The sequence below is a fragment of the Malaclemys terrapin genome, chromosome 6 (assembly GCF_027887155.1).
Source record: "Malaclemys terrapin pileata isolate rMalTer1 chromosome 6, rMalTer1.hap1, whole genome shotgun sequence".
NCBI lineage: Eukaryota > Metazoa > Chordata > Testudines > Emydidae > Malaclemys > Malaclemys terrapin.
Genome location: NC_071510.1, coordinates 16,679,323 through 16,703,528, shown reverse-complemented (window position 1 = coordinate 16,703,528; position 24,206 = coordinate 16,679,323). Strand labels below are relative to the sequence as shown.

The window sequence follows — 24,206 nt, the reverse complement described above, 5'->3', positions numbered from 1 at the left end:
GCTCAGCAGCTCCATTAATTGCTCAGCACCCTGCAGGACTGGGTCCTATGTAACTTCCAATACAAATGTGGTGCTCATATAACATTGAATGTCACGGCAGGGTCATGGGCAGCCAGGCCTAGTAGTCGGAGGCAGAGTCCGCAGTCATGAGACAGGAGTCAAGAGTCAGGATATCAGAAGATCAAAAGCAAGAGACAAACTGGAGATCAGAACCACGTGTCGGGAACCGGAGACAGGACAGCTCAGGATATCAGGGGGTCAGAGGCAGGCGACAAACTGGAGGTCAGGAACCACAAGTCAAGCCGGGTCTGGATGCCAGGAAATCGAGTAGCAAGAGCAGGAAGTGTGGGGTGAGGCGAACCCAGTTGTTCAGACAGTTGCCTGTTCCTGCTGCTGCTGGCTCCAGGACTCCACCAATTGGGCCTCAGGGGCAGAGCCTTACACTGGGGTGAGGCTTCATGGGTCCCAGGTAAGTCATTGTTAGCAGGCTACTGGGGGAGGGTTGGAGTGCGGTTGTTTCCATGAACTTTGTGAATGTGGGTTTGAGACCTATCAGTCATGATAATAAAACAGACCTTTTGGGGGGTGAGGGGAGATAGGTGGCAATGCAGTTTGGGGCAGATCCATTAAACATTATTATCAAAGTATGTCTGTAAATCCCGAGTACCTGCCAAATCATCTGAGAACACTGCAACTTGTATTTCACATTGTACTGTACATCCATTTCCTAGTAGACAAATACCCACATCACAAGAACCGTTTGCATAAATGACACTAATCAAGATGCCATCAGCACAACGGACACTAATCAAAGCCTTTCTAGAAGTCTTACCAGACATTCAATGAGCTATGGAAAACGATCACTGCAGAGGTGGTCCATCCAAGATAGGGGCAAGAGCTATTGACAAAGCAACAGAGGGATGCTTACAATGGTGTTGTCCATGATCATCTTCTTCTGCAAGTAAACAGCCCAATCCAAAGCCCTCTGAAGTCACCAGGAGTCTTCCCATTAACTTCATTAGGCTTTGGACCAAACCCAAAGATATGTCCTCAATAGCCACAGCTGTCAGTCCAACAATTTTCCTAAGCACTGTCACACAAACATTGTACAAACTCAAATGATCATACAACTGACTTGTATTTAGAATAACCTGGACTCAGAAAATGTTCATTATAATGTCCTTTAATCCTAGCAGTCTACATTAGTATAACATAGATGAGTAGCAATTGCAACTTTTCTGCAAATGAATATGCAATAGATAGAGTGAATGGTAACAAATTCACATTTCCTAAAAGGCCTGTGATCAGTCCCTTTCTATCATTTCTAATTTTTAACATGTTAATTCAGTGAAAGTGTAATGCCAAATATAGACTGCATGATGCAATGGTGTAGATCGAAGTGTTTCAGGAACATACACGGTATTCAGATCAATGGGGCTTTGGCGGAACAGCAGAGGAACTCAATGTGTTAAAGGATGTTACAATGCTGTGGTTGACTTGGAGTTTGAGTTTATTGGTGGTTATATTATAAAATTTGGAACGTATGCGAATTTAACATATAACGTTTAGATAAATGGAAAAATACTTTAAAAAAGAATTAAGTCAGACTGTATATTGTAATCTCACTCAATAAAGTCAGTTGCTATTACTATTGCGTGTGCTTTCCAATTGAATACGAAATTTCAGTATCAGCACTACCTTTTAATTTTAATCTCAGTGATCACACAGGACATATTTAATATAAAAATATGCTAATTACATGGGGCATGAGCCAGTAAATTACCCAGTTAATTTAAATTGATTTACACTGGTTTAAGTACACTTACTTTAGGGTTTTGCACTGGTGTATCCAGAGTGATTTGGAATAAATTTAGTTAAGCTGGTGAAACTTTCTAAGGTAGAGTAGCCCTGACCGAGAGAAAATCTGCTGCCATTTAAAATAAATCTGTAGTCTGGAAAAAAGAAACCGCAGAGTGCCAAACAGCATACAGCACACATTGTACAGCGTACTTCGCGTTCAGAGAAAATAACCTCTGACAGAGCTTGAATGAGAAGCCACTAGCGCAAACCCATCTCCATCAGCAAACATGGAGATTTATAGAGAGTTTTCTCTTAGGGCTTGTCTACACTTACAGCGCTGCCGTGACGCAGTTGTGCCGCTGTAAGGCTTAGTGAAGACACAACCTACGACAATGGGAAAGCTTCTCCCATTGGCTTAGGTACTCCACCTCCCCGAGAGGTGGTATCTATGTCTGATGGGAGAAGCCCTCCTGTCAACATAGCACTGTCTACACCGGGGGTTAGGTCGGTATAACTATGTCACTCGGGGTGTGGATTTTGACCCAAGCGTGTCAGACCAAGTCACTCCAATGGCTAATGACAGAAGCCAGACACCCTGAGTTCTTTTAGTCCAATGCTTTATCCACTAGGCCAGATTGTTCCCTCCTACTGTACCTGGCCTTCAATTCTAGCAAAGTCCACATTTCAATCCCTCCTTTCAAAACATTAAATAAATTAATCCCATGAGGCTTATCACAACCCTGGCACTAAATAGCACAGCCTCTCCTTTCTCCTTCTCACCATGAGAGGAGTTAATATTCTGGCATCTCCAGCCTGCTGCTTGTGCCAAGTCTAATAATGGGGGCTGTTTGCAGGGCTTTCCCCCCCAAAACCAAGCGACAGCTGAACAGATCTGATCCCGGTCTCTGGATAGCTGGTGACACAGAAGAATCCATTTAATTCCTTAATTATCCACACATTTGTCGTCACCAGTGATTTGTTTTACTTCTTTATTTTTGTTCCCGTCAGACTAAGGGAGAGAGCTTTGATTAATGACTGTCCATACATCCGAAGAGGCTGTGGGGGAGCAGCATCTATTTTCTTGCTTTGCCTCTAGGTGTGGCATGGCAATGGAAGCTTTCAAATATCTCAGGCCCTCCTGGATCACAGGAGAAGTTTGCCAGGTAGATCTAAAAGACTGAAAACAAGGAGAAACTGGAACAACTAAACATCTACCCATGCCCTATAAGCTGGGCTGGAGAGAGGATCACTGGGCAAGACTCCTGGAATCAAACTGAAAGTAGTTCCATCAGGGTCTTGAGAGGTTGTGGTAGTGATGGGTGCTCTCTTCTGGATGGCAATATTCTGCTTTCCTTCTAGCCAGTATGTCACCATGTCTCCTTTCCCCTATGGAAGAAAATAAATCAAGGTGTAATAATAATACCACCTAGTTCTTATATAGTGCTTTTCATTAGTAGATCTCAATGTGCTTTATAAAGGAGGTCAGTATCATTACCCCATTGTACAGAAAGGGAAACTGAGGCCTGGAGAGACAAAATGACTTGCCAAGATCCCCCAGCGGGCCTGTGGCAGAGCTAGAAATAGAACTCAGATCCCCTGAGTCCCAGTCCAGTGCTCTGGCCATTACTACTGCATCTATTAATGATGGAAAAAACACTTCATCTCTGAGAAAGTTTCACTAATTTTAATTATGGGTTTGTCAACACTACAAATACAAATATAAATGAATCAGGGGATGCCATTATCACAGTCTTTTCTTCTCATCCACTTACAAGACAATGAAAATCTGTAGTGTGGGTTGGATCTAATTGTGTTTTTACCATATCCCATTACTGAGGTCAAAGCCTTAGCTAAAGTCCTGAGGGCAGGCCAGACCTTTAGCCTAGTTGTGAGACATGGTTGCAACATGGTTAGGTCCTACCTGCAGTACAAACCGTAATTATGTTGTCATTAGGTCAGTAGGAAATTGTGTAGTAATTGGGTCCCAGGATTCAGTTGTCCACGTGGTGTAGATAGGCATGGGCCTGTTTCAGAGCGAGGCCATGGAAATGAATTGTTTTCGCAAAGCAAAACTGTGGGACACTTTGACATTTACCGGCATGCTTCGCATGGCAGGATAATTAGCCAGACAGATATGGACCCAAAATGGAAAAAAATGGGTTCTAGATTTCACACCCTTCAATAGGGTTTTCTATCAGCCCCTTACAGAGCGAGAGAAGCTGCCTACAGTGTTCAGTTTTGGATCTGGCTTCAGATTCCTCCCAAAGGTTGTGATTATTCAAGGTCCATTTTCACCACAAAGAGAAAATCCCACCGAGAATGAAATTACTTCCCAAAATGGGGGCCGTTAGGATTGACAGGTTCCAAACACAAAGTTTGTGTTCGTTTATTGTTTATCGCTATTTTCAAGTCTCGTGTTTGATTTGAAGCAGGCAGGCAGGGCGGCTTGGCAAGCCGTGAATCTGAGTGTGGAGGCCATGTTTGGGCCCTCGCTCCCAGAGTTGGCTGGGGCCTGGGAGCAGCTTATGTCACCCTTGAGCAAACTCCACTGAGTGATCCTTCCATGGAACTCCATCCAGGCCTCTTCAGCTGGAGGCACCGCTCAGATTCAGTAAAGCCCTTCTCTGAGCGAGGAGAGTATGAAGGATTAAAACAACGGCATTCCAGAAGACTGTTCACACTTTCCCCCTCTGAAAAGCTGAGCACAAATGCTGTATATTTACCTTGACTTGCAAATTCCCACGACACACTAATATGTACTCTCCAATCTGCTCCAACAGTTGGTACGTATTTGAACTGCATTGTATTTTAAGAGCTGGAAGGGGGGGAAATTGCCATATTATTGTAACCATTTATCCACTGAAGACTTAGCCAGCAATGAATAGCGACTAAACTTCCATCTGCCCCCCCAGGCTGCGTCATTATTATTGAATGACACCTAGCTCTTTTCATTTCTTGGCTGGCACTACCATGTTATTTGAAATGCTCACAGATGAACTGAAAGGTCCTTGGTCTCTTTGTAAGTCATCTCAGGACACATACGTGACTGTCAACAAACACTTCACATCACATCCTGTATCCGAGATTATTTTTCAGCTCTTTATAGCTGCCTGGCTGGAGTTGCTTGACAAGTGACCCTTTCATCTCACAGGGAAGAAATCCATATGGAGTTTTAGCCAGTGGCCACTGAACAGCCAGAGCCTTTTCTGTGTACTCACTTTTGAACAAAGACTAAAGCTAAGAGAAATTTCCACCCACCTACTGCCTCCAAGCCTATAAATAAATAAAAAGAGGGGGAGGTGCCATCTCCTGTAACTGTATAAATACTTCTACTGAATTATTCTGGTAACATGATCTTTTCTTTAACCAAGGAAGGATGTATACTCATGCAAAATGCTTATTGTGTCATCCATTGCAGGAGACAGGCAACCAGGACTCCTGGGTTCTATTCCCACTTCTGCAACGAATTCTCTGTGTGACATGGGACCAGACACTTAATTTACCTATTTGTAAAAATGGGGATGATTCATGAGCTGGGGGTGGGAGGATTTTTCCACTGAAATGATTTTTTGACAGAAAAAAACAGTTTCCCTAAAATCAAAAATTTCCACAGCATTTTGATTCAGAAATCTCAGAACATTTCATTTAGATTGAAAAATGCTGAAATAAAATGTTTCCATAATTTTCAATTGAAAACTTTCCTGAACTATTTGCCCCACAAAAAGTTTTGATATTTTGACATTTCATCCCGATTTGGGACAGAAACAAATGTTATGTCCACACAGGATGGAAATTCTGGATTTCACGGAAGTTAATACTTCTAAGCTATCACTGTGAGGTCCTCTGGGTTAGTTACCTACAGTGTGTAAAGCTATTTGAAATCCTCAGATGACTATCCTGAAAGAAGCATGGAAAGAGGAGAGGATTAAGGTCATAAAATGATAAGCTTTTTCTTAGCACACTGTGTTAGAGGTGCTGATAAGACATACAGAAGAAAAGGTGAGAGAGAGGTAGAGATACATGACTGAAGAGAAGATGAAATGTGACGGATAGAGGAAAAGATTTGGGAGTCATCAGCATAAAAGTGGTAGCTGAGCCTATGGTATCAAATGAGTTCACTCCAGGAGAGTGCAAAGGAAGAAGAGGAAGGGAGCAGACTGGGAGATTGACAGAAGGCTAATGAGGTTGCACACATAACTGAGAGCATGAGTTGAAGACAATGGGGGGTGAACAGATGTCACTGAGGGCATAATTTGTTCTGCAGAAACTTCATACTAGTGATGATGAGTGAGAAGGAAAGAACCCAGCTTGACTCTCAGATCCATGGGTCGAGTTTGCAAGGCTAGGAGTTAGGATCGGGAGGAAACACACTTTCAATTTGTAAACTGGGCAAATTTGATATGGAATCAGTAAGGCACAATGGACATATTAAACCCCATCATGACAATTTTGAGAGTCACTTTTTGGAGTGGAACAGCCCTTTAAAATATATTGAAAAATTGCCCTGTTTTAATACATTTGAAAAACATTGTGACCCCATCCAACAAAACTATGTAACCTTCTTTCTCCCATGGATTAGAGGAACAAATATGTCTTAAAAAAAAAAAAAAAGCCCGGCTTTGGCTCATTCAGCTTTTTCTGGCCCCTGGAGCTCAGATCAAATCAGATTTCAGCCCGGCTAAAGATAAAGCTTGCTAACCAAACTCGGGACTCTGCCAGTCCCTGGGAGGAGCTGAAGAAGAAGAACTCTGTCCGCAGATTTTCTCATGGAGATTTCTTCCTGATCATTCTGCTGGACAACAAGGTTTGCTTCCCCATGCAACAGACTCCCCCCACCTCCACTGACTGAGGGTGCAGTTACAATGGAGCCAGGTTGTCAAACTTTCTGTAGTCACTAGCAGTCCCCATTTAAAGGGAAGCTACACTGAGGAGGGTGGATCATTGAACATATTATTGTTCTGCGATGAGCTCCGCTGAGAGCAGGGAAGGAGGATGAACAATGAACATTCCCTGCTAATCCTATGCATCTCCAGGGCCTGATTGCAGCCTGCCCCATCTCCTGCAAGGAGCTCTGGACCCTTGGAGACCCCTCTCTTGGGCCTGGAGGAAGAGGGGAGGCTGTCACAAGGTAGTGGAGCCCCCTTTTTCACAAGAGGGGAAAGCCATGCATGTAGGTTCCCCTCTGTCTGTGGATCTGAGGTTGGGAGTTGCACCCTCTTAAGCCAGGGCTGGACTCAGAACTCAGCCCTTTGTTTCTCCACAACTCATTAAAATGTGCTAAGCATTGCCCCAGCATTTGGCTTTTCTTTACCCTCGCTGGTGGACTCCATCCTGGAAGCTGTGTTGACAGTGTCTCCAAACAAGCAGTACCGGGGCATTTTGGTTCCAACGACTCCAGCTACAACTGGCCCTATTGAAGGAAAGAAAGCCAAATATTCTGGGAGATGTTTTTAACTCACACTCAGAATGGACCTTAGGCTCATGTAACATCAGTGGTTGCACAGGGCCCAGCACCACACACAGCTCTGGTCCAGTCTCCCAAGTTCCCCATTTGTGGTCCAGTCTGGTTGCATTGCACCATGACAAGGTATAAATGCTGGTACTGTCCTAATCATCCCCTGCATTTGACAAGTTGTGCTTCACCTCCACTACTGACTTCCAGGTCCATGTAGGTGAGTCACTAGAAGCCCAAGAGCCTCATGAGCAGGGGAGGGCTGGGATGGAGGGATCACAGTCAGGCAGGAGTTGCTATGGGTACACAGAGGGGTCTGGGGAGGAGGGCCTGGTCATAGATGAGCAGAGACCTAGATGGGTCTGTGATGGGGTGTCTGCCCTACACTGGCATGTAAGGGGTTAAAAGAGGCCTAAGGAGGCTGTGTGAGGAAGTGGCCAATAGGAGGGAGGCTGTGAGAAGCAGCCAATCCGGGTCCAGCAGGCCTATATAAGAAGGGCCGCAGAGCAGAGCAGGGTGAGTAACTGTCTGGAGCTCAAGGAGGGAAGAGTGTGTTCCTAGCTAGAGGAAGGAGTGCTAGTACCGGGACAGAGGAGTGCCTGAAGGCTCTGAGGTGAGGGCAGAGCAGGTGCTGGGGGCCCGGGAAGGGGCCCAGGAAAGCATAGCAGTCATAAGGGAGTTGAGGAGATGCAGCACATGGTTGCCATTGACAGGGTCCCTGGGCTGGGACCCGGAGTAGTGGGTGGGCCTGGGACCCCCCACTCGCCACTGGGGAAGTGGCTGGACTACTGACAGAGATACTTCCCCCCTGGACAGGAGAAAGATGGATATGGTGACATGGCCAGAGGGCCAAGTCATGAAGAGGGCGCTGTGGTACTTGGATTGCGGCGGATCTGCAGGCTGAGACAACGATGGGAGAGACACCATCAGGAGAGGGCATACTGGCTGGCGGAGCTAATCCCTGTAAAGAGGCACCACTGTGGTAAGTGGACCCATGACAGGGTCTCCACGGGAGCTGTTCACACTAGGCCCCACAAAAAATACCTTAGGCTGGCCCTGCACGCACTAAGCATCTGGAAAAGCAAGAGCAGGAACCAAGCTCATATATTGCTGACAATAGTAGAGGAGCTTTCTATTCCTAGGTATTCCTCTACTGAATCTTAGCTTTGGTTCTGTGATGTCAGCCCATTCTGCTTTAAATTGAGAATGGTTTGCTCTGTTGTTGCGATAACGAGGGCTAATAGTCTTGTTGGGGCCGCATTCCAAAGTGCTGAGCATCACAGCATGTGTGCTGGTCTAATCCAGACTCCGTATTGCCAACCAGGCATGCAGATGAGTGGGAAAATCAGATGGTGACCCAGATCAGGAAGCAGAGAAAGCATAAGTGTGGGAGCTGAGTCAAGGATGTGAGAAAAAACTCTTTGGGGATCACGAACAAACTAACTGGGACTAGCAATGGCAACAAAATTACCATCCCTGGCCTGTATTAGCATCAGCTTTCTCTCTCCTTCTGTGAGGCACAAGTGGGCTCTGCTCCTCCCAGTCTGGCTGGTGGGGCGCTCTTTGCAAAAGCATTCACGTCAGAGGGATAGTGAGGGCCATTTAAAACTCAACAGTTACCACTCAGCAGTAATTGCCTTGTCACAGGATCTTGGATTCTAAGGATAAGATGATAGTGCATCTACCTGGGGCTCAGCCCATGGCTGAAAATTCCCCTCTATCTTTACATAGACAAGACGCTATTACAAACATTTGCCAGATGGCAGCATAGCCACATACCTGAGTGGATTCCTGCTCGTATCTTTAGCTGGGTGTTGGGTTTGTGCGGAATCCTAAATGTCTTGCACACGGCCACCAGGTCTAGCGCCATACTTGCTATTTCACTGGCATGACGAATACCGTTCTCTTTGGGTACCCCCGACACTACCATGTCTCAAAACAAAAATACAGCCTCATCAGCCTTCAACACGAGTCATTTTAAATAGGCATTTGCTAGAAGGATGCTGGCCTTAGCTAAAAAATCCTATTTCCCTTTCACACACTGGGTTAGCTCTAAGTTTAGGGCAAAAACTCCAGAAACAAATCCAGGACAGAAAACACAGTATAATATTTTGAGTGATTAATTTCTAGAGCTGTGCAAAACTTTAGACTTCCCTCTTACCCCTCCCCACATTCAAGGACTCTGGAGAAGGGGCACAGGGCCTCACGGAGGGTATCAGCTCTTCTAGCTTTGGGTGGGGGTCACCAGGAAATGGCAAGGAACCCCAAATCCCTCAGGAGTCCTCTCCCATTCCTTCTGAAACTGGCTCCTACACTGAGCAGCAAGGGCAGAGATAGTCACTAGCTCTGTGGCTAAGGAATCCATTTGGGTAACCAAATGCTAGCTAAGATGTTAGGGATCCCTAATGTGTGCAACAGCTGCTGCAGCAAGAGGTGTTTCATCACTACCATTAACATTTAAGGGTTCAGAGTCCATTGCCCGCAAGATCCTGGAAGATTTGGTGCAAGAGTAGTCTTTAAGTGGCAGCCACCCCTTGCAAACCTACAATATGGGGGAAAGAATGAGTGGCGTCTTTTCTAAAGAACCCAGAGAGAGAGCCTCCAGCTCCATACAGAGTAGGAAGGAGGATAAGGCTACCACACCCTGCTTGAGAAGACAGCAATGATAACATTTGGGAGAGGGAGTCTTGGGCAGAAGGTGTGGGGTGAGGATGGGTTGTTGGCATTGGTCATATGAGAGTCACACATTTCTGTAAAGCACAAGCCATCAAGTGAACCAGCCACGATTGATCTGTTGTCAGCATCTAAGACTGGACCCTGCAGGTCACAAAAATCAAACACAGAAGGATTTGTTCATCTCCACCCACTTCTCTCCTTTCATCAGGTTTAATGGAATACTATGGACATGTAGGGGGGAAAATGAACCTTCATCGTTAGGGTGGTGTTAGAACTCTCCCCTCTCAAAATGTAATTATTCTGGTCCTTAATGCAGCAATGAGCTATTCAGATCCCCTGGACTGGTTATTCTTATGCTTTGAGCCCTTCTTCTCCTAAGCCTCTTATGAAATCCCCACTTGCCCACAGCACAGGGAACTTACAGGCATCTCCTATCGTCTCCACCTTGTAGACATCATAGTTGTCTATGATTTCATCAAAGGTAGTGTAGAGTTTGTTTAAGAAGTCCACCACTTGGTAAGGTGTGCTGGTGCTGGATAGCTGAGTGAAGCCAACAATGTCACTGGGAAGGCACAACAAGAGAACATACACTGTCCAGTGAGGTGTTTGGCTAAACACCATCCAGTCAGGTGTTATTGTTAAACATGAGCACATCTTCCTATGCAGTACTATTTTCTCAGCTGAAGGTATTGACCCCCCACCCCCAACATCCAGCCCTGAATTTGTGTTTTCATTCTGTTTGTTTTGAAGTCTCTCTTTCTGGCTGGGGATATTCCTCTTTAAAACATTTGCTTAGGCAAGGAGAGATTCCAACAGTACCAAAGACCGGACAGAACTAAGTCAGCTTCACTTTCCAACGGAGTAGACAATTTTTCACCTACAACCAGACTTTGTGGATAAAAGGTCCTTGGTTTTAGCCTATGCACACAAGAAAAAGTGGACGTAATATCCTACCTCTGTCATGGACTGAGCCGCTGGCTCTTTAAATTGTTGGACAGCGACTCACCACTGTACCTTTTACCATGCTGTTCAATGCCGAAAGCCAAATAAAGTCTGTGAAAACATGTTTGAGGTATGTATTGTTTTTCCTCCCATAGGGACCGATCCTGATGTCTTTACTTAGTCCAAACTTGGGCAATAAATATTTCTTTTAACTGCTAGAGGTGATGGATTACCAAGTGCTAGACTTGCAGCCATGTGATAGTCTCACTTTCCACTTCATTCATTTTAACATAAAAAATGGCAATTTTGTGACCTTTCACAGAAATTCACAAATTTGCCCTGAGGAAAATGTTGCCATTTTCCCACCAGCGAACACAGCTTTGATAGAAATTATGTGCCTGGAACGAAGGTTTCATCCACTGCATTTTAACAGCACTCCTTTCCACAGGTGGAAATTTGCAAACCTCCTTTATGGTCTCACTCAAATAAAAAGTTTGTTTGTGTTTCATGGACATTATTTGCCTCCTCTCTACAAGTGACTTGACCACAATTGTTTTGTGCAAGTAAATTATAGCCCTAAATCCACCCATTCCCACTTACCTGAAAAAGATAGTGGCAATTACGTAACTTTGGGCTTGTGAAGGTTTTCCTTGCCTCAGATCATCTGCTACTTGCTTGGGTAGCATACCTATTTTAGAGCATAAAGCGAGATTGTCAACTATTATTGTAGGGTGAGAAATACATGAAAAGGATAAACTTAGCTTAATCTGATTTTTCCCCATTCAGATCTAGAAAGCAAAAGAAATGTTTATGAATGTAAAATGCTTTGACATTGGGAAAAACATAGGGATAAAATCTGCCCTCACAGCCTGCTAAATCCAGAGTAACTCTGTGGAAATCAATGAAGTTACAGCAGTTTGACATCAGCGTAACTGACGTCAGAACTTACCAATATGTGCTGCTTGTTATGAATTCTAATTATTATTATTACAACACGTGTTACTATTAGAGATAGGCTTGAATTGGAATCAAACATCCTTTCTGAATCCTAGTCTAGTTGCCCCCTGGATCTATTAACGGCTAGAAGAAAGCTTGGGAGCTAAACATTCCAAAGTCAGGGGAAGTCTAGATGTAACCAGGCCCATCGCTGATTCTATCTTTCTTTACCTCTCTTTTGTTTTCCTCTGTCTCTTCTTTCCTGCCTTCTGTCTCCTCTTCTCCTGTGTATTTCATCTCTGGTCTTTTCTCTCTCCCTCATTTCTCTCTCCTTTTTCCCTTCTCTCCTTCCTGATTTCTCTCCCTTGTTGTCTGTCTGTCCTCTCATTCCTATCTTCTTGTGAATTCTATAGTGCACAATCTATGAAAGAACCCAACCCCTCTATTTACCAGGATCCTCCAGCATGCCTGGAACTGCACAAGCTGACATTCTCAGCAAGAGAAGAGGGTCTCAGAATGTTGAGGAAGCTGGAATATTAACTAGTCAATGTAAAAGTATTTATGTGGGTGGGTGGGGGAACTATGAAGAAATGATAAATATCTATTGAATCTTGCATGGAGGAACTCTATTAAAGGATTACCTATTAAAAAGTAGTTTCTTCCATTGCTCGCCACTAGGAAAGCTAAATTTCAATTATTACTGCTCAGAATACCCTATATTTTCTGTACTATGATTGACTTACTATATAATAAACGATCAGTCTTCTGCTTTTCATGCATTAAGTCCTGGGTTCGTTCTGCAACTACTACTTCCAGGTGTTTGCTGTATTTCTCCATCTAAGCATGACAAACAGATTCCATAATATAATCCATTCACTAAGATGTTCATGTCTATAAACGGCAGGTAGTTCAGCATTTGGCTGGTTCTGGTTTGGTAACATTTAGATGGGCACAGGTCAAAAGTTGGTCTAGATTATTTTTTTCTAGACCAAATTCTGTAATTAGGTACATTCATGGCTCCCACGGGAAATCAGTAAGACCACATTCTTCTGAAGGCAGAATTTGCCCCATTGCTTTCAAATTCTACATAATTATTGGGAGCCAAGTCCTGGATATCAGTGCACAGTAGCAGTTGCAGAGACATGCACTGAGACCCTCTGCAGGGACCACATAAGGACCTAAGTCACAAGCCCCCACCAACTGATCACAGAGCTGCATTAGGCCATGCTGTGGCTTATGCACCCCTACTCTGAGTGGCAATCGATGGTGGAGCCACTAGCCCCATTCCCACCTCCAAAGCCTTGTGCAATAGCACTCAAGATGCTTCTGGAGAGCTGTGCTCTTGATATATAGTAAACTGGGCTTCAACTGCTGCTGCAGCTGGGAAGTTCTGCACTTGAGGAGGGAGGACAGGATTTCCAGACCTGCATTTTTAAGAAACAATGTTGTCACATTATTATTTTTTAATTCAGCCCCAAACAAAATTGAGAACTGAACTGAAGGAAAGGGGCTAGAATGGAACCTGGGCTGGGACTCAGAGTTAACTGTAGCTTCCACAATAGCTCAAGCTACAGCTAATTCTACTAGAGGTCAATGAGTGATTGTTATTCTTCTTCGCAAACAAGGGGCAAGACATCAAAGGACAAGACCATTCCAAGTGATTAGAAGGGAGAGCTGGCAGCAGTTTCAGGTGGGTATGTTAACTCCTGCCTGGGTTGTTTTCTGGTTTGGTTAAGACTCTATTAAGCTTACCAGAGTCATCATCATGTCAACTGGACTAACTTTGTTAGGATTCATCTTGTACAATAACTTCTTGACTTGCTCAAATGTAGGCCTTTGGGTTGGGTTAGTTTTCCTGCACCTCCTGATTAGCTGAAACAGGGAAAGGGAGAGAGAAATCAAATGACCCTTAATAGTTCAAGGTACAGATGGGTTTTCCTTCGAGCACTATAGCTTAGACCATTTTTGAACTTGGGGCCAGATCGTGAACTGGCATAAAATGGCATAGCTACATTGAAGTCTCTGGAGCTACACTGATATACACCGACTGATAATCTGGCCCATGTAATTCAATAGCATTAGTAAATGAATGTGCTACTGGGAGAAACACTGCAATGTTCAAAAGCCATGCTTGGTTTCCTCTGTCAAATACTTATAAATCTTATTTGCACTAAGAGCACTTTACACTGCCAGAGTGGTGGAAAGTGGCTTTGGGGCTTATCTATTCACAGAAGTTGTACTAGTTTAACTTAACTCAGTTAAAAACTGATTTTGTTAAATCAATGTAAAACCCAGTGTAGACAGTCTTATTTCAGTTTAAGGGTAGGTTGGTTTCATTTAAGTTGACAAGCTAAGCTATGACACCCTTAAAGTGAACTAAGGGTATGTCTACACTACCCACCAGATCGGCGGGCAACGATCGATCCAGCGGGGGTCGATTTATCATGTCTAGTCTAGACGCAATAAATCGATCCCCGAGCGCTCTCCTGTTGATTCCTGTACTCCACCACCATGAGAGGCGCAGGCGGAGTTGACGGGGGAGCGGCAGCAGTTGACTCACCGCGGTGAAGACACCATGGTAAGTCGATCTAAGTACGTCGACTTCAGCTACGTTATTCACATAGCTAAAGTTGCATAACTTAGATCGATTCCCCCCCCCACCAGTGTAGACCAAGCCTGAGAGTGCCTACACACACACTTGCACCAGTTTAACTAAATTGGTTTAAAGACACACTTTAGTAAACCAGTGCAATTGTGTGTGCAGACCAGCACTTAGTGTCAATGAGAATCAGACCTTTAATCTCCAGACACATACTATAACTGACTTTCAAATGCTAACAATAAAGCTTCACTGATATTAAATATGTAGATGGACTTGACACTTGATAACAAAATTAAAAGCCATACAATTCCAATGACTGAATATAGAAAACATTACTGCCTTGAAACTTTTGGGGGACAAACTGAAATTTTCCATTTGGCAGAATAATGGCTCCTTCATCAGGCTGGTCACACTGAAAGCTTACATCAGCATATCTACATTTCTCAGGGGTGTGAAAAATACACACCTTTGAGAGATGTAACTATGCCAACCTAACCCCTGGTGGAGACAGTGCTAGGTTGATGAAAGAATTATTCCATCGAGCTAGCTACCACCTATCGGGGAGATGGATTAACTACAGTGATGGGAGAATCTCTCCCGTTACTGCCGTGAGTGTGTACACCGAAGCACTGCAACATTGTAGTGTAGACATACCTGTAGTGGATATTAAAGCTAAAGAGCATTTTATGGTGCCTTCCTTAAAAAGTACAATCTTAACTCTGCATTTCCTGGGTTTCTAACTTAAAAATAATGTTTACATTCCTCAAAGGAATATTGCACTGAAACCATTGTCATGTGCCTGCAATCTGAAGTTCACCGCAATAAAGATTTTTGTGTGAGAGACTAAATAACCTTATTTACCTCCACATAGTCTGTAGGGCATGGGCAGGAATTCTCAGACTTTCCTGAAATTAATTCTGTCAGAGGGAGGCACGAGGAATATTCCGCTGAATGAGAATCATCCTTGAGAAAACAATGTTGGAAGAAGAGAACAGGAATGGGGACAGCAGTGAAAAGAAATCAATAATAATGATGTAAAGCACTGAATACACCAATCAAGGAAAGAGAGAATAGCTGGTAGGTTTCTCATCCACCATGTTGAAAATACACCCCTATTGTCATATGTTGGGGACATATTCTTGCCTATCACTTCCTGTACAGAAGCCTTCCTTTTTTCTCTCCACTGGAAATGTTCCCGAGCAAGGCTTTCATGTCTGAGTACAGAAGTGGCCTACATCTCTCACTCTGCCACAGATGGCTGTCTCCAAACTCTCACTCAGCTGACAAGATCTGAGCTCAGCCTATATCGAAGGGGAGCAGCTCTTGAAATGATTGAAAACATCAGACACAGTGAGATCCACAGCCCCTTATGAAGCTGGAAGGACCACACTGGGCCACTGGCATGAACAGTTAACAGTAGGAGAACCATAATCATAAGTGCAGGTCACTAGAGTTATTTTTAAGCAAAATTGTTTTATAGAGCCAGAATTGTTATGCAGGTTTTTTTCAGGGCACCTTACGTTGATTTTGATGCAAATCCTGTATGTAAACAGTTTGGCATAGATCATTTGCCCTGAATCCATGTACAGACAACACCTTCCCCATGGATAGGGGGTCAGCAGCTACCCCAGCACTGTCCCTCAAGCTTGGGATCCTGTCAAGGTGTTTTGTGGGTGTGGGGCTGTATTGTGGGAGGACTGGAAACTGAGCAGGCCAAAGGAGGGGTGGGCAGGTCAAGGGTAAGGCTAGGAGTGACATACCTCATCCCCACTCCAGCCCCACAGAGCATACCCAGAAAAAAAGAATAGAACAGAAGCTGTATGCTCTTTTCCACTGCATATCTCTCAAGGATCCCAGGGGCTGGTGGGGCCAGGAGGAATCTTACACTGGTAGTGTGGCTCCACTGGAACTGGATTTAAACCCATGTAACCAAAATAAAGCTCCAGCCCTGAGTAAGCACTGAAGATTTTGATCCATGACGGGAATATATACCGTTGTGAACACAAATCCTGCTCCCACTGAAGTCAACGAGTTTTGAGAATAACTTCAATGGCAGCAGGATCAAAATTAGGAGGATGTTCACAAATAGCTCTTCAACTCTTACCTGCACAGGGTCACTTCTTGTTGCGATCTCTAATAAAATGATGGAATAACTGCAATATTACAGACAAATAATTGTGGTGAATATATCGCAAACAGAGCCATTTGAAGAACATGATGACATTTTTGCACATTTTCTCTCTCACTTTCTGCTTTTTTCTTTTTCTTTTTCCTGTCACTAATCTATCCGTATTTGGGCCAAATTCTCATGAAAATCAATGGACCTTTTGGATGCCTATGGACTGCAGGATTGAGCCCATGGCATTTTGGCCAGCAATACACATGCTGAGATGGCTTAGCACCTGCTCATAGTGTCAAACACCAAGATGCCAAGCGCTAATGAACCTGGGTTAGATGGACAGCCCTTGTACTACTACACGTGTCATCTCTTTTGCAGGAACTCTCCTGCTGGATTGCTTGGTAACTCAGGTGCTACGTGCCTCTATCTGATTTCACCTGTTGCCATTTATTTGCCAAGTTAGGATTATTTGCCATGTTAGGCAAAGACAGACTTTATAGGCCCTTGGGGTTGACAGGTTGTACGGTAACAGGAATCTCAGTAACCTTTTTAAGTTCACTGGAGTGTTCAGTTGCCTAAGACATGAACAATGTACCTATTGACACTCTGTTTTAAGGAAAGGTCTTGGCAAGATGTGACTCCAAGAGGCAAGCTCGGCCACAAATTTACAGCTCAGTAGCCTAGAACTGCACACTTGGCCCCCGCAGTGGGCAGCAATCTGAAAGCATGTCCAACTAAGTCGGCATTACTGGGAAACGTGATGCTTTTTGGATGTGAGGCAGTGACAAAACAAAATGCATGAGACACTCCTGCAAAACAACTGCTTCCAAGGAGCACCATAACTCAAGAAGCACGGAGTATCAGGGGGTAGCCGTGTTAGTCTGTATCCACAAAAACAACAAGGAGTCCGATGGCAGCTTAAAGACTAACAGATTTATTTGGGCATAAGCTTTCGTGGGTAAAAAAACCCTCACTTCTTCAGATGCACAAATCTTGTTGTTTTCAAGGAGCACTGAAGCTCAAGCACTCAATCACTCTGTAGTCAGGCCTAGCACAGAAATAGAACAGCATAGCTGGGTTCAGTCATTAGAAGGCCAAGCCATTTTGGGCCAGATTTGTAAAGGTATTTAGGCACTTAAAAATGAAGAGAGGCAGCTAGTGGGGTTTTCAAAAGCACCTAACTCCCACTGAAGTTAAAAATCTGGCTTGAAATGGCTAATGGTCATTAGCAGAGTGCTGGCAGATCTCAGCATAATACAGGTATGATTCTGCATAAGGCAGTAATACACATGAATCCAAGACATAGACTAACAAGCTTTCCTGCAGAATATTTCCTTTTTGGTGGGTGTTTAGTGATAACAGGGGGAAGAATTAACTGAAATCATTTTATGTTAGTGTGCTTCCCCACACTGGCCCTGCAAGAGCTGAGTTAGGCCAGGTGGGCCCAATCAGCTAATTAGGTTACAAACGGGAGCTTGAGCTGGAGGCAGCTAATTAGAGAGAAGCTCACCTGTGAGGGACAAGTGGGGCTTCTACAAAAGACAGGAAATTGGAAGCAGAGGAAATAGCAGGGAGAAGTCTATAGCTACTCCCTGGGAGAAAGGGTTGGGGGCTGTAGGGACAAGTTGCCTACAATTACTCCCTGGGAGGAGGGAGTGAAGAGACTTGCAAACCCAGAAGAGTGGGGAAGGCTAGTAGGTGTGGAAGTGGCTCAGGGAAAGCAGCAAGTGCAGGGAACAGACCTTGGTTGCTGTGTAGAGGGTGCCTGAGCTGGAACCTGGAGTAGAGGGTGGGCCCGGGTTCTCCTGCTAGGTGCTGTGGGAGTGGCACTGTGATGCAGTGAAGCAGAAGACTAGTCTGGAGAGCAGGAATCTTGATGCACCTTCCTCCCCCCTTCCCAACCCCCTGGAATGGGAAACCACAATGGTGATCTGGCTGGAGGGCTGAGTCACGAAAAGGAGCTATGGTTCCTGTAGCGAGAGAGGGGCTGCAGAGCAGAAACTGATTGGGTGTAACTTCTGGAAGGGGAGTTGGCCTGACGGAACTAATCCCCAAAACCCGCCAAGAGGCAGCGTCCTCCAGTGGTGAGTAGAGCAAGCCTGTCACAGTTAGCAACGAATTCATAAAAATGTCTCCAAACAGCCATCAGAAGGTATCACAAGGTATTTACGTGCCAGATATGCTAAACTTTCGTATGCCCCTTCATGCTTCGGCCACCATTCCAGAGGACATGCTTCCATGCTGATGATGCTTGTTTAAAAAAAAATGCATTAATTTAATTTGTGACTGAACTCTTTGGGGGAGAATTGTATGTCTCCTGCTCTGTTTTACCCATATTCTGCCATATATTTCATGTTATAGCAGTCTCAGATGATGACCCAGAACATCTTCTTCATTTTAAGAACACTTTCACTGCAGACTTCACAAAACGCAAAGAGTAAGATTTCTAAAGATAGCTACAGCACTCGGCCCAAGGTTTAGGAATCTGAAGTGCCTTCCAAAATCTGAGAGGGACAAGGTGTGGAGCATGCTTTTAGAAGTCTTAAAAGAGCAACATTCTGATGTGGAAACTACAGAACTCGAACCATCAAAGAAGAAAATCAACCTTCTGCTGGGGGGATCTGACTCAGATAATGAAAATGAACATGCGTCGGTCCATGCTGCTTTGGATCGTTAGCTGGCAGAACCTGTCATCAGCATGGACGCATGTCCCCTGGAATGGTGGTTGAAGCATGAAGGGACATATGAATCTTTAGTGCATCTGGCATGCAAACATCTTGTGATGCTGGCTATAACAGTGCCATGCGAATACCTGTTCTCACTTTCAGGTGATGTTGCAAACAAGAAGCAGGCAGCATTATCTCCTGCAAATGTAAACAAACTTGTTTGTCTGAGCGATTGGCTGAACAAGAAGTAGGACTGAGGGGACTTGTAGATTCTAAAATTTTACATTGTTTTGTTTTTGAGTGCAGTTATGTAACAAAACATCTACATTTGTAAATTGCCTTTTCATGATAAAGTGATTGCACTACAGTACTTGTATGTGGTGAACTGAAAAAATACTATTTTTTTACAGTGCAAATGCTTGTAATCAAAAATAAATATAAGCTCTGTACACTTCGCATTCTGTGTTGTAATTGATATCAATATATTTGAAAATGTGGAAAACATCCAAACATATTTAAATAAATGGTATTCTGTTGTTTAACAGTGCGGTTAATGTTTTTAATCGCGTAATAGTGTGGATAGCTTTCTTCCACAGGAGGAGTGCATTTGGCTGTTTCATCTTTGTTGCTCAAATGCTCTGGCTGGGTCAGAAGAGATGGAAATACAAAAGCAGATCTCCGCACACTGAAGGCACCACAGCCTTTATTCCTTCACTACCCCTAATTATTCATTATTTGTATTCCAGTAGCCCCTATAAGGCCCAACCAAGATCAGGGCCCCATTGTGCTAAGCACTGTACAAAGACTAGGTAAGAGAATCTCTGCCACAGAGCTCTCACAGTCCAAAAAGACTAAATATTATTGTCCCACAATGGGATACAGAGGGAATAAATGACTTGCTCAAGGCTACACAGGAATTCTGTGATAGAACAAGGCAGTAAACCTAGGTTTCCAGATTCCTAATCCAGTGCCTTAACCACAGGACCATTCTTCTCCTTGCAATCCTCCTAGTAAACACCTGCACATGTTTGAATAGGAGGAGGGGCAGACTAGAACCTGGCATGACAGGATCCCCTGGGCAGATGAGCGATTATGAAGTATTGCCCTCTGGGTTCTCTCAGAAAGAAAGGCACGGAGTCACTCAAGAGTGCATTCTTTTCCTCTAGGTAGCTGTTTTTTTCTCTCCATACAAAATATAGCCATCCAGTGTATTCAGCAAAAACACTCTGTTCTCATTGCATATGGAAATATACGATGGATGAGTTTTGCTGACACATTGGAAAACTGCTCCTATTTTAACTCTTAGTATATTGCCATTAGCTAAGTAATAACTTTTTTTTTCAATAGGGAAAACACAAGGGAGGAAGAGATTTAAAAAAAAAAAACACCAGACCCAGGGCTAGTTGTGGTTTTTTTTTTTTTTTTATATCCCTTTACCCGGATTCAAATCCAGAATAGCGCCATAAAAACAAATGGTGTTACTCTGGATTTATACCACCCTTACTGAGCTGAGATTTTTGGCTTCCTATCTTGGAAGGGTAGATCCTGGCATCTAAATTATTCTCTAAATAAGGATCAATTTTTAATCACAATCCTCCAAATTCACCCTGGTATAGCTTTGGAATTTAGCTAAATTATTACAAAAGACTCTTTGATCACAGAGAGAAAGACAGGAACGTTTACCATCACCTGTACACATCTGCCGTGGAAGTGGGGACAAAGTCTGACAACGAATGGGCCTCAGGAGCCAAGTAAATCTGCATCAAACGCTGCTGATAGGCACTGGCGCCCTCATAATGATCCTCTTTTCTGTAGGCCTGCAATCCATAGTCTTTCATGGAAGAAAGAAGGAAACAGGTACTCAGTAAGGGTCATGTTCCATTATTAAGTAGCAATATTAGTGGTTTAAAGCCGTTTGCTCTGTACTGGGAGATGAGACTTGGTTTAAAAAAAAATAGCACTATGTTGCTCTGATTTGTACCCAAATATAGTTGTGAATACTGGAACTGCAGCTTGAATACTGGGAGAGATTGGCTGGTGAGGTATGAGTGCTTCTTGCTACCCCTGTGGTGGTGTTTCTGGCCCAACGTATCCAGCCACCGTAGGATCATTGCAGTGCAAGCCAGAGTCAGCATACCTGCTTCTTTTCTGCACCTCCTTGCTGCCAGTTTAGGGGTGTGCCCAAAGAAAAGGGGGTGTGGTTGGGACATCTCTCAGCTGTGATGATCTCCAGCTGTGGTTTCAGTGTCTTGGACTACATAGATGTCAGGGTAAGTCAGAGCAGCTCTCAGACTCTTCCAATGCATGCTGGGGCCTGGACCTACACACAGAGGCCACAGCATCGGGGGACTGTAAAGGGGAAATTTCCACCAGCTTTGTACCCCATCTTCCAACCTGCTTTGTATGAAGCTCGTCTGGACCCCAGGATCTGACCCAAGGTCTGGGTGCTGAGCTGTGTTCAGAGAACAGAATGATAAAAATTCTGACTTCTATTTCCTAGATCCAGACAGCACTGAAATTTGGTATGTTGAGGCAGGGGTTCAGGTTGGTGGTTTTGGTTCAGACCAGTATCTAATTGGGACACTCCAAGGATCCCATTCTTTAGACTGGAAGCCCAGCTTCTCACCTAGCTGTGAAAGGGCACTGTGTTTATTGTCTGAAAGGAGGATTTGCCTTATGTCAAAGAATGGCATCAGGCAAAGAATTCATAGAGAATGACATGGATATACTGCTAGGTCTGATGACTGACTCCATCATTTGTGTCATATAATTGGTGCAATGGTGACATGTTAAATTGTAAGCTAGACAGGATAATGTAGTGGTATGTTTGCTCTGGCATAGTTTACTTTTAAAGAAGGCTGCTGCAGTTAGCATTTCCACCTGAAACGTTGGTTCACAGTCCTGCTGGAGCAGTGAAGGCTGTGAAATCAACCTGCATTAGTAGGTTAGTTGGCCATGTTTCAAATTTTCATCTCTCTTCATTACCTGAAATTTTACAGACCCAGCGGTCGTCTATCACACAGTTATTAGACTTTAAGCATCCATGATAGATTTTATGCTGGTGAAGATAAGCCATTCCTTGGGCAATGTCTCCAGCAAAGGAAAACCTGAAAGGCACAAAATCATTATTAACATGTTAGTATTCCACTGAACCAGACACTCAGGAAGGGATTAATCCAAAGACTATTGAAATGAGTGGAAAGACTCCCACTGATTTAAATGGCCTTTGGATCAGTCCCCAGGGACTCGATCCTGCAAAGTGCTGAGGACTCCCATGAGTTGCTGAATGCCCTCAGTTCCCATACAGTTGAATGGGAGTGGAGGGTTCTGGGTCCCTTGTAGGAATGCAGAGATTCTTGTGGAAGTTCTCAGCAGTTTGTGGGATCGAACCATGTGCGCAGATATTTACTAGATGAGCAAAGTACTCAACTTTTAGTTTGTATGGCATGTCGACTCGGACCATTTTTCTTCTTTGCTGTTGCATAGTAGCAAGGCAAACATAAGGCAGAGGTAGAAAGGATAAGGGACAATTTGCAATTATATGTGATGAAGTAGTTCATAGGGGAGTTCCTTTGAAATCCTGAGCCAGTTTTGTGTACATCTGTTTTTATGGGTAACACTAATGTTGCACTTTTAGTTGTACTAATCTGTTCACGGCTGGACTATCATGAATGAGGCTGTGCTGCTCTTTTACTCATCTTAAGCCAGAACATCAAAGTGTACTAAGTACAGATAGCAGCGGCGGGGAAAAGAGGCTATATGGGAACCAAGGTTTAAAATGATGTTGCAGCATACTAGATGAAAAAGGTTTGGGCGTGACATGGGTAGTGCTAAATTCAGGGGTGTCAGGATGTCCACGGGACAGGTCAAATCAGAAACTTGGATTATCTCTTAACCAATAGGTCTCTCTCTTTCTCCTTGCATCTCAGAAGCCTGGTATCCTCTGATATACATCACAGCACTGTTGTGTCTACCAGTGACTTTATCTATAATTCATGTCCCTCTTCAAGTGTCACCTGGTGATGCTATGTGTATCTTATTTCACAAGTTTTTTGTTTTTTTTTTTTACCTGAAGCCCCAGTTGAGAGGAATGTCTTCATTGAGCAGCACGTCACTCAGGCTACCTTTTGGACAGTATTCTGTCACGATGGCAACATTTGGCACCTCTGTACAACCGCCGATGAATTTGCAGAGGTTGGGATGATCGAGTTCTCTGTGAAAATGAACCAGAATCACTTTCTAAGCCTCCCCTCTACACCTTTTGGAACTGAAAAGTTAGGGCTTTTGCCACTGGATTTAGAGGAAACGCTAAATATGCATAGAAATATGTTCAACCAGGTTCAAAGAAATGTTTTCAACACTGTTTGGGAGAGAAAAACACGAAAACAAGTAACGATGGGGCAGGTTCTGATCTCCATTACACTGGTGTAAATGTGGACTGGCCCCCAATGTGCAGGTTTCATTGTTTACCTCACTTGCTTTACTTCCTTGCGTATGGATTTGGACAAGGTGAATGTCTTCTTCCTTATTTTCTTGATGGCGACTGTTCTACCATCACTGCAACAAGAAAAAGACTTTTCTAAGTGCTGGATTCCCACGTGGTGAGAATGCAGTATTCTCTATATAGGAGCTTTGGCTCTCTCCGGAAGGTACGCGGAGGTGGATTTTGTCAAAATCTGGATGGGAGCCTGGGTCTGAATTTCATGATTAGGGCCTCTTACTGTTATAGGCTGAGCTAGAACTCTATGTTAAAGCAGCCTGGAACTGTGGGCATGTAGGGAATAAAAACCCAAAGATCCCTACAAATTTTGCAGCTCAGGTCAATTTATCTCTGTGTATATTAGAATGTTCCCCAGTCAAAGAAGTGAAGTCTTCTGTTTTCTGCAGGGGAGCACCAGACTAGTATGGAGTAGATGGGAGTGGTGAGGGCAGGGGGAAGAACCAGTGGGGGCAGAGAAAGCTGCAAACCCCCAATAAAAGGGTGGGACAAAGTAGCAGGTGATTCCTTGGAGC

The 24,206-nt window shown here is 44.0% G+C and overlaps 1 protein-coding gene across 1 annotated transcript in view; it reads right to left on the bottom strand.

Moving 5' to 3' along the window:
- Positions 1-3,003: 3,003 nt before the first annotated feature.
- LOC128839302 (atrial natriuretic peptide receptor 2-like) overlaps positions 3,004-24,206 on the bottom strand; it is a 40,134-nt gene continuing 18,931 nt past the window's right edge. Inside the window, exons 11-24 of the mRNA XM_054032181.1 lie at positions 23,664-23,750; positions 23,263-23,406; positions 22,179-22,300; positions 20,883-21,024; positions 16,513-16,561; positions 15,270-15,371; positions 13,559-13,678; positions 12,550-12,643; positions 11,471-11,558; positions 10,351-10,490; positions 9,032-9,184; positions 7,112-7,210; positions 4,524-4,615; positions 3,004-3,186 (exon numbers count right to left, since the gene is read on the bottom strand). Of these exons, the coding sequence (XP_053888156.1) occupies positions 3,004-3,186; positions 4,524-4,615; positions 7,112-7,210; positions 9,032-9,184; positions 10,351-10,490; positions 11,471-11,558; positions 12,550-12,643; positions 13,559-13,678; positions 15,270-15,371; positions 16,513-16,561; positions 20,883-21,024; positions 22,179-22,300; positions 23,263-23,406; positions 23,664-23,750 (1,615 nt within the window). The remainder of the gene's footprint in view (positions 3,187-4,523; positions 4,616-7,111; positions 7,211-9,031; positions 9,185-10,350; positions 10,491-11,470; positions 11,559-12,549; positions 12,644-13,558; positions 13,679-15,269; positions 15,372-16,512; positions 16,562-20,882; positions 21,025-22,178; positions 22,301-23,262; positions 23,407-23,663; positions 23,751-24,206) is intronic.